At 44.2% G+C, this 11,496-nt stretch overlaps 1 protein-coding gene across 1 annotated transcript in view; it reads left to right on the top strand.

Moving 5' to 3' along the window:
* Positions 1–845: 845 nt before the first annotated feature.
* Positions 846–11,496, top strand: part of efcab6 (EF-hand calcium binding domain 6) — a 36,704-nt gene continuing 26,053 nt past the window's right edge. Inside the window, exons 1-4 of the mRNA XM_064938928.1 lie at positions 846–1,056; positions 1,209–1,429; positions 5,968–6,302; positions 6,440–6,506. Of these exons, the coding sequence (XP_064795000.1) occupies positions 846–1,056; positions 1,209–1,429; positions 5,968–6,302; positions 6,440–6,506 (834 nt within the window). The remainder of the gene's footprint in view (positions 1,057–1,208; positions 1,430–5,967; positions 6,303–6,439; positions 6,507–11,496) is intronic.

Genomic DNA, 11,496 nt, shown 5'->3' with positions numbered 1-11,496 from the left:
TTAATTGTAGTAGGCTACATTTCTTCCTGACCCTTTTAATGGATGTTTTTTTGGTTGCAGCTTAAAATTAAACAAGCAAAGTCAAATCATTTATTTATAACAAACAAGCATTTCAAATGGAGAGATCACAGGAACTAATTTAGATATTTCTAAATTACAAACGGTACTTTCCATTCAAGTACTAATTCATGAATTAATTTGTGACATAATTTGCATAAAACAACACAAACATTTTAATAAACAACTGTCCTTTTAATAATCTAAGCAGGAGGCAAATATGTAAATGTTGTGATTAACCTTGGGGCGACTGCAACGTTTATGCTAATTATGAAAAGGTTCATTTGAAGTAATATAATTAATTGCCTTTTATGTTTAAATTCTGCTCTCATCCCCGATGTAAAATATTTCCTTTTGCTGTTGCTTTGATTGACTGAGACAAGTTGGCAAACATCTCCTCTACAAGGTGCTTGTCTGATATCTTAACACACAGTTCAAGTAGAACAGTAGCCTTGAGTTGATTTATGATGCGTTTGCGTTGGGAAGAGTAAGACATTGTAAACCATCCTCATGTGACGCAGGAACAGAACACCCTGCTCTCATGAATAATGTCACCTGGGTTTCACCTGTCTCACACACACACACACACACACACACACACACACACACACACACACACACACACACACACACACACACACACACACACACACACACACACACACACACACACACACACACACACACACACACACACACACACACACACACACACACATCAAAAACTCTCCAGTGAGTACTGTATGCACCACCCTTCTGTCCCCACAGCTCCACCGGAGCCAGAAAGTATGAGACGGACCCCCCCTGTGGTGCCCAACAAATTGGGCCTGGGGGACTTGACCCTCATGTCCCGAGGACTGGTCATCGCCCCGCGCCCCTGGACCGCCCAGCACATCAGCATCACACACACACCTGGCTCTACACACTCATATACACACACACCTGTGGAAGGACAAGGAGCAGGGGAACCCAGAAAGACAGCACTGCAGTCAGACTCAGGTGAGTTCATTCATATATCATTCTCAACTCATAGCTTACTCATAACTTAACATGATAATGTACCGTAAGGGCAAAACCCTGGAATAAATCTAAACCAAACACACTAAACATTGTCCCCCACACAGACTCCTAATCACTTCCATGTCCTCCAGTCTCATTGGTACAGTCAGCCCCAGATGAGCATCTGTCCCTGGAGGAGATCAAGGCCCTGCTCCCCCGGAGGCTGGGGGAGAGGCTGGAGGATGTGAGGGCAGCGTTCAAGGCCCTGGACCCTGAGGGGAGCGGCTCAGTGACCCGGGGGGAGTTCAGACAGGTGGTGGAGGCCTTCCTCTTCCCCCTCACGCAGACCCAGCTCAACACCATGCTGGCCAAGGTGAGAGAGGGCAGATGTGGGTCTCTTATAGACTGGTTTGCGATCTGTTTGTGCTGTCTTGCCAACTCCAATGATAATAGCAGTTGGCAAGACAGCACAAACAGATCTGTGACCTGTGGGGTATACTACAAAGCAGGTTCAATGAGTTAGCCAGCTAACTTGCCTAAACATTCTGAAATAACTTGTATTTTTTTTTTTAAGATATGCTGGAAATTGACATGGTCTAATTGACTCAACAACCAAAAACACATATCTAAGTTGAGCTTTTAGAATCAGAAAATCCATAATTATTTCTGGTTGTTTATCAAAGTTAGCAGGCGAACTCATTGAACCTGCTTTGTAGTACACCCAACAGGTGTCCTATGTTCTGCTCTTGCATAGTCTGACAAAGTAATGTTGATTCTCAAGCTCCGGGCTCCACATCGCCACCACTGCATGGTCATTGACTATTTTCGCCACTAGATGGCAGTACAAGACTTGAGGTTAGTCTTGGTAATGACAAGTGACATGCTCTATCACATAATGTTAAAAAAAAGGGTTTTATGGCTCATGGAGAGGGGACACCATTTCCGTATCTGAAATGATTTCAACTTTTTCACACTAAGCCTTACTACATAGTCTTGGAGTTCTCAGTTTCTTTATAACGTTTTAGGACAAGTGCTGTGCACAGATGTTTGGTTTGGGTGTCACTTCCCTTTTCTGTTTTCAGAACTACACAGAACAAAAATATAAATGCAACATGTAAAGTGTTTCCCCTGTTTCATGAGTTGAAATAAAAGATCCCATGCATTTTCAATACAAACAAAAACCTTATTTCTCTCAAATGTTGTGCACATCATTTGTTTAAATCCCTGTTAATGAGCACTTCTCCTTTGCCAAAATAATCCATCCACCTGACAGGTTTGGCATATCAGGAAGTTGATTAAACAGCATGATTATTACACAGGTGAACCTTGTGCTGGGGACAATAAAAGGCCACTCTAAAATGTGCAGTTTTGTCACACAACACAATGCCACAGATGTCTCAAGTTTTGAGGGAGTGTGCAATTGGCATGCTGACTGCAGGAATGTCCACCAGAGCTGTTGCCAGATAATTAAAAGTTAATTTCTCTACCATAAGCCGCCTCCAACGTCATTCTCGAGAATTTGGCAGTATGTCCAACCGGCCTCATAACAACAGACATGTATGGCATTGTGTGGGCGAGCGGTTTGCTAATGTCAACGTTGTGAACAAAGTGCCTCATGGTGGCGGTGGGACTATGGTATGAGCAGTTAACCCACTGTTCCCAGGCCGTCATTGAAAATAAGAATTTATTTCTTAACTGACTTGCCTGGTTAAATAAAGGTTAAAAAAAAAATGGTGGCGGTGGGACTATGGTATGAGCAGGCATATGCTATGGTCAAAGAACACAATTGCATTTTATCAATGCCAATTTGAATACACAAAAATACACTGACAAATTGTGAGGCCCTTTTTTTTTAAGGTACCTGTGACCAACAGATGCATATCTGTATTCCCAGTCATGTGAAATCCATAATTAATTGATTTCAATTCAACTGATTTCCTCATATGAACTGTAACTCAGTAAATACAATGAAATTGTTGCATGTTGCGTTTATATTTTTGTTCAGTACATGAGGACCACTTAAGGAAATGTGACTCTCTTGATGCATCACTGACAGTAGTAATAGCATTGGCCACATTACTCATTGATCAAATTGATTCCCTTGCACTGTTTATGAAAGCAGTGGGGACATTGATCGATATTTAGTGACGTAGTGTAGCTGTTTGCGCGTTTACATTTTGTGTTCCTATACCTCCCACTGTTTGTTCTTCATCCACACCTGTTTATCATTGATCAGTACCAGAGTGGTGTTATGGGTAGTGATATACACCTACAGCAGAGTTGTTTATCATGTATATGGTGTATCCCTTCTCCCTCCATCCGTGGTGTGTTGCTGTGCGATGCCTCTCGTCACTCCACAGCGCCAATGTAATTGTCTCCACTGTTCCTCTTTGTTCCGTCTCAGCGCTCACGCCTGACAGTTTGACTGCCTGTCTTTCCCACAGATTTCCACCCATAATATCAGCACTTTGTGCTCCTCCCTCCCACTTCCTCCTCCCCCCCTCTCTCAGTCTTTCAGTTCCTTATTCATTAAAAAGACGGTGTTTTTCAAGGGGAGTTGTCGAAAGTTTACTTTAAAGGACCATATCGCAGGAGCAGCAGCTGTTGTGCTGGTGACATTTTGATGTGGAAGTCGCTTTGTGCTTGAGGGAGGGAGATGCCACAAGCGGCTTTTTTTCCCTTCTCTGTCTCCCTCCTCTTTCTCTTTCCTTGCCTTTTTGTCTCATCTGTTTCTCAAACACTTTCAGAGAAGCGATTGAGAGCTCGGTGCGTCTAAATTATTATTTTTTTTAAAATCGTGATCAATTATTTAGCAGGCGGTGGTTGCCTTACATGTTAAAAAACACTTGCTCCAATAATTACAGGGAAGTCCTAGAGCAGAGTTAGAGAGGGAGGAAGGGAGGGAAAGAGAAATAAGACAGACTGACAGAAAGACAAACAAGAGGTGGACAGAGAGGGAGTGGAGGGGAAGATGGAGGCGGATGATGGACAGAGTCTAAGACAGACAGAAAGAGAGAGAGAGAAACAGAGGGAGTCTGTCATGTCTGAAGGGTGAAGGTGCCAACCACTACTCTATACTGCCTACCTCTACTCCACTGCACATTCACTATAACATAATGACCTGGGTCTGACCTTCACACTAGAACACTATACCTACAGTCGTGGACAAAAGTTTTGAGAATGACACAAATATAAATTTCCACAAAGTTTGCTGCTTCAGTGTCTTTAGATATTTTTGTCAGATGTTACTATAATGAATTATAATTACAAGCATTTCATAAGTGTAAAAGGCTTTTATTGACAATTATTTTTCAAGACCTCTGCAATCTGCCCTGGCATGCTGTCAATTAACTTCTGATGGCAGCCCATTCTTGCATAATCAATGGTTGGAGTTTGTTAGATTTGTGGGTTTTTGTTTGTCCACACGCCTCTTGAGGATTGACCACAAGTTCTCAATGGGATTAAGGTCTGGGGAGTTTCCTGGCCATGGACCCAAAATTTTAATGTTTTGTTCCCTCTAGCCATTTAGTTATCACTTTTGCCTTATGGCAGAGTGCTCCATCATGCTGGAAAAGGCATTGTTCGTCACCTGTTTCTGGATGCTGAATCAACTTTTTTGGGCACCCTGAAGCCTTCTTCACAACAATTGAACCGCTCTCCTTGAAGTTCTTGATGATCTGATAAATGGTTGATTTATGTGCAATCTTACTGGCAGCAATATCCTTGCCTGTGAAGCCCTTTTTGTGCAAAGCAATGATGACGGCACATGTTTCCTTGCAGTTAACCATGATTTGCAGAGGAAGAACAATGATTCCAAGCACCACCCTCCTTTTGAATCTTCCAGTCTATTATTCAAACTCAGTTAGCATGACAGAGGGATCTCCAGCCTGGTCCTCGTCAACACTCATACCTGTGTTAACAAGAGAATCACTGACATGATGTCAGCTGGTCCTTTTGTGGCAGGGCTGAAATGCAGTGGAAATGTTTTTGGGGGATTCAGTTCATTTGCATGGCAAAGAGGAACTTTGCAATTAATTGCAATTCATCTGATCACTCTTCATAACATTCTGGAGTATATGCAAATTGCCATCATACAAACGGAGGCAGCAGACTTGGTGAAAATTAATATTTGTGTCATTCTCAAAACTTTTGGCCATGACTGTACACAGCAGTCTTACCAGCCCCATTCCCAGGTATAGAGAGCATGCAGAGCGGTGCAGTACTCCTGTGGTTCTAGCTAGGCGTTCCGCTCGGTGCCTGCTGATAGCAGTGATAATTAGACAGTGTGACATCTATAATAAGACTCAATGCCATAGAGCTCTGTAGGGAGCAGAAGCACTGGATTACACTGTGGGAGGATGTAGGGCAGGGTGTCAGAGACTAGACTTTGATTATGAGCCACCAGAATAGGTGTGTGTATATATCTACCTATCCATGTGTGTGTGAGTGTGTGTGCTTGCGTGCGTATCTCCCTTATCCATCTGTGTGCGTGTGTGTGTGTGTGTGTGTGTGTGGCTTACTTAAGTGAGATACTGTTCCACTGCTGGTGCCAGGATAAAAGCAGTGGGCTGATTCCCCAGGTGTGACCCGTTCTGAACACCACCTATTCCCCGACCACCCAGCCCCAGAATTACAGCTCAACCCACCTGACGCTACACAGGCAGAACCCTGCTCTTACCGTCTGACGCCATGGAGATGTCATTACTCTTTACTTTGGCTGTTGTGGGCAAAAGTCTGGAATTGCTCAGAAGTTTTAGGGAAAAAAAACAATTTAAATTTCAGCATTATTATAATGCTTATGATGAATGTGATCATTATCATCCTCCTTATCACCATCACCATCCTTGTCCATTCTCTACCAGTGATCCAGATACGCTGAGTAAACAGTCTGGATTTGTTGGTCTCCTGTAGGTGTCTAAGAGAGACAGTGTAACGGTGGACTACATGGACTTTCTCAGGAGGTACAGCAGGGTGACTACAGCACAGAGACCCTACAGCTCTACAGCACAGAGACCCTACAGCTCTACAGCACAGAGACCCTACAGCTCTACAGCACAGAGACCCTACAGCTCTACAGCACAGAGACCCTACAGCTCTACAGCACAGAGACCCTACAGCTCTACAGCACAGAGACCCTACAGCTCTACAGCACAGAGACCCTACAGCTCTACAGCCTCCTCTACAGCACAGAGACCCTACAGCTCTAAAGCCTCCTCTACAGCACAGAGACCAGACAGCTACCACAGGTGGGCACATCACCCTTACACTGTAACGCGCATAGGTGAAAATACTATCTGTGTTACATGACCCTATGGTTGGTTTGGTTCAGCAGGTTGACCTCTCTCTCTCTCTCTCTCTGTTTGTCTGTATGTCTGTCTTTCAGGTGTGTCTCTGGATCAGACCAGAGGGGTATGACCTTGACTGAGATACAGCAACGCCTCAAACACAAGGTCTGGATGACACACACTCACTACACACACACACACACACACACACACACACACACACACACACACACACACACACACACACACACACACACACACACACACACACACACACACACACACACACACACACACACACACACACACACACACACACACACACACACACACACACACTAATGCACACCTTGTTGTTTCAACACAAGCCTGGAGAAGATAGATACCACTCTATATAAAAGGGAGGTGACAAACATGACAAAATGACATGTCTATGTGGGCGGTGAAGTGATTCACCTGTGAAATTGAGATGGAGATGATTTTGTCATGTCAACATAATAATGTCCCTATATATCCAGAAGAATGTACAGCACACATAGGAGGCATACTACACTAAACACAAATATATACGGAACATGTGTTGGTCCCATGTTTCACGAGATTAAATAAAATAACCCCCTGAAGTGTTCCTGATTAAACAGGATGATCATTACATAGGTCCACCTTGTGCTGGGGACAATAAAAGGCCACACTAAAGACATGCAATCTTGTCACACAACACAATGCAACAAGTGTTGAGTAAGCGTGCAATTAGCATGCTGACTGTAGGAATGTCCACCAGAGCTGTTACCAGAAAATGGGATGATAATTTCTCTACCTTAAGCCGTTTTAGCGATTTTGACAGCACGTCTAACCGGCCTTACAACTGCAGACCACGTGTATGGCGTCGTGTGGGCGAGCTGTTTGCTGATCTCAACGTTGTGTACAGAGTGCCCCATGGTGGTGGTGGAGTTATGGTATGGGCAGGGATAAGCTATGGACAATGAACACAATTGCATTTTATAGATGGCAATTTAAATGCACAGAGATACGGTGACGAGATCTTGAGGCCCATTGTCGTGCCACTCAGCCGCATCACCTCATGTTTCAGCATGATAATGTACGGCCCCATGTTGTAAGGATCTGTACACAATTCCTGGAAGCTGAAAATGTCCCAGTTCTTCCATGGCCTGCATATTCACCAGACATGCCACCCGTTGAGCATGTTTGGGATGCTCTGGATCGACGTGTACGACAGTGTGTTCCAGTTCCTGGGAATATCCAGCAACTTCACACAGCCATTGAAGAGGAAGGGCACAACATTCCACAGGCCACAATCAACAGCTTGATCAACTCTATGTAAAGGAGATGTGTCTCGCTACATGAGGCAAATGGTGGTCACACCAGATATTGACTGGTTTTCTAATCCACGCCTCTACCTTTTTTTTAAAGGTATATGAACAGATGCGTATCTGTATTCCCAGGCATGTGAAATCCATAGATTAGGGCCAAATTAATTTATTTCAATTGACTGATTTCCTTATATGAACAGTAACTCAGTAAAATCTTAGAAATTGTTGCATGTGGCGTTTATATTTTGGTTCAGCGTATAACGCAACCATCTGTATTTGCATTTTGCAGTGCATATGTTCCAGATATTAACTCGGTTGTTTATTGTGATGTGATATAGAGGGTTGTACTAAATAGAATCAGTGGTTCGATGAAGCCCTCAGAGGTTGGGGTTGTCACAGTTCTGTTCTGTTGGGCTGTACGACAGGCTGCTGTGTAGTGGGTAATGTAGTAATGTACAGTGCCGTCGGAAAGTATTCAGACCCCTTGACTTTTTCCACATTTTGTTACGTTACAGCCTTATTCTAAAATGGATTACATAAAAGATCTCAGCAATCTACACAAAATATCCCATAACGAAGTGAAAACTGTTTTTTAGAAATTTTTGCAAATGAATAAAAAAATGAAAAAACAGAAATACCTTATTTACATAAGTATTCAGACCCTTGAGCACAGCTGCATCCTGTTTCCTTTGATTATCCTTGAGATGTTTCTACAACTTGAATGGTGTCCACCTGTGGTACATTCAATTGATCGGACATGATTTTTGAAGGCACACACCTGTCTATGTAAGGTTCCACAGTGGACAGTGCTTGTCAGAGCAAAAACCAAGCCATGAGGTTGAAGGAATTGTCCGTTGAGTTCTGAGACAGGATTGTGTCGAGGTACAGATCTGGGGAAGGGTACCAAAAAATGTCTGCAGCATTGAAGATCCCCAAGAACACAGTGGCCCCGATCATTCTTAAATGACAGAAGTTTAGAACCACCAACACTCTTCCTAGAGCTGGCCGCCCGGCCAAACTGAGCAATCGGGGGAGATGGGCCTTGGTCAGGGAGGTGACCAAAAACCCAATGGTCACTCTGATAGTTCCTCTGTGGAGATGGGAGAACCTTCCAGAAGGAAAACCATCTCTGCAGCACTCCACCAATCAGGCCTTTATGGTAGAGTGGCTAGACGGAAGCCACTCCTCAGTAAAAGGCACATGACATCCCACTTGGAGATTGCCAGAAGGCACCTAAAGACTCTCAGACCATGAGAAACAAGATTCTCTGGTCTGATGAAACCTAGATTGTACTCTTTGGTCTGAATGGCAAGCGTCACTTCTGGAAGAAACCTGGCACCATCCCTACAGTGAAGCATGGTGGTGGCAGCATCATGCTGTGGGGATGTTTTTCAGTGGTAGGGACTGGGAGATTAGTCAGGATCGAGGTAAAGATGAACGGAGCAAAGTAGAGAAAGATCCTTGATGAAAACCTGCTCCAGAACGCTCAGGACCTCAGACTGGGACTAAGGTTTACCTTCCAACAGGACAACGACCCTAAGCACACAGTCAAGACAACACAGGAGTGGCTTCGAGACAAGTCCTTGAATGTCCTTGAGTGGCCCAGCCAGAGGCTAGACTTTATCGAACATCTCTAGAGAGACCTGAATCAAAAGGGTTCTCCCTGGAACCAACAAGGTTTTGTCAAGAGACAGCCGAAGAACCCTTTTAGGTTTCTAAGAGTTTACATCACAGCTCAGGTCAGTCACACGTGTGTGTGTGTGTGTATGTGTGTGTGTGTGTGTGTGTGTGTATGTGTTTATGAGTGTGTGAGTGTGTATATGAGTGAGTATGTGTGTGTGCATGCGTGTGCTTGCGTGCATATATGAGTGTGTGTATATGACAGTGGGTGTGTCTCCGGTCACTCTCTGATGAGTCGTCTCTGCAGAGCGTGGTGAGTCTCAGAGTAACAGCTGTGGCTGGTAATGAGTGATACACACACACATATGATGAAGTACCAGTCACAGCTGTTTACCCTGCACATGCGCCTCACTTATCAATATTCCATGTAGACCGCAGTCCCCCTCTTACCTCCCTCCTCTGATACCTCCCACCTTCACCTCATTGGAGAAGTGCAGAGGGAGAACATTAGCTCACCTCTGGAGTAACCATCCAAGAACCTTTGAATGAGGAACACTCTCTCGCTTTCTGGGGTCATTGGGTTCTCTCGCTGTGTTTATCTCGCTGTGTTTATCTCGCTGTTGATCTGAGTGGGCTCTCTATGTCTTTCGCTGTTCCCGAACTTCTCATTCATTCCCTTCCTCTCATTCAATCAATAATAATGTTGTAAGTCCAACTTCCCTCATGCTTAACTTCAAATGCGTCCAAAATAGGTTTAGCTATGTCACCTTGAGAAGAGGTGTATGCTTTGAGTTTCAGTTTCTCTACTTTCCCTAATCCCCCTCTATCCCCCTCCGTACCCCTCCATCCCCCTCTATCCCCCTCCGTACCCCTCCATCCCCCTCTATCCCCCTCCGTACCCCTCCATCCCCCTCCGTACCCCCACCTCTACCGACATGCTCTGACCAGAGAAGAATTACCCCCTTAACTGACAGACACACGTAAAGGCAGCAGCACTCTTCTCTCTGATCTACTCTCTCTCTCTCCCTTTTCTTCTCTTTATGTTCCTCCCTCTCTCCCTTTCCCCTCTCTCCCTTTCTCTCCCCCCCCTCTCTGCGTCACTGTGATTTCTCTTCTTAACTTCTATTTGTGATCCACCTCCCTTCATTCCTTTCTGACTCTCTCCCTCCGTCTCCTCTTTCATCGCTCTCTTCAGAGAGCCACCCGCATCCCTCTGCTTGTCTCCTACCCATAATTCACAGTGACAGGAAAGGTTAGATTGCGCGTGGAGGAGTTCTGGTTGACAGAAAGAGGAGCGGGAACACTATTTAGGCCTGCCGTTACACACTGTTTACAAGATATCTTCAGAGTCCGACCTAGACTCACACTCACACATCTCCACACAACTGACCCTATGACACCGTAAATAATACTGTGTCTTCCCTGGCTTTGTCAGTTTGAGATAGAGAAATATACATTTGCTTTAGTCATTTAGCAGACGCTCTTATCCAGAGTGACTCACAGTAGTGAGTGAATAAATATTCATTCTTTTTATGTATAAAAATATACTATAACCAGAGAGACAAAGTAAGAAGCAGGGAATTGACAAAAAAGGGAGAAAGAGCGAGAAACAGAGACAATGTAACGGCGTTCTTCGTTTGTCGCAAGAAAGTCGGACCGAAATGCAGCGTGTTGGTTACTCATGTTTTTTAATGAAACAAATAACGGAACTATACATGAAATAACTAATAAATACAAAACAACAAAACGTGAAACCGATTACAGCCTATCTGGTGAACACTACACAGAGACAGGAACAATCACCCACGAAATACAAAGTGAAACCCAGGCTACCTAAATACGGTTCCCAATCAGAGACAACGAGAATCACCTGACTCTGATTGAGAACCGCCTCAGGCAGCCAAACCTGTTAAACACACACACCCCTAATCAACCACAATCCCAATGCCTACAAAAACCCCAATACAACAACACAATAACATAAACCCATGTCACACCCTGGCCTGACCAACTAATTATCTAAAACACAAAATACTAAGACCAAGGCGTGACAGACAAGGAGAGAGAGATAGAGCAAGAGTGAGAGATCGAGAAACAGACAGACAGAGAGAGTTGATATGTAGCCAGTCACAGTCTGTAACCCATCCCCAAATGCCCCTTTGAGTGACTAGATCTGTGGCTGTGTTATCCATCTCATTCTAACC

This window comes from Oncorhynchus masou, chromosome 26 (assembly GCF_036934945.1).
Source record: "Oncorhynchus masou masou isolate Uvic2021 chromosome 26, UVic_Omas_1.1, whole genome shotgun sequence".
Lineage (NCBI taxonomy): Eukaryota > Metazoa > Chordata > Actinopteri > Salmoniformes > Salmonidae > Oncorhynchus > Oncorhynchus masou.
This window is presented reverse-complemented; position numbering and strand designations above follow the sequence as displayed.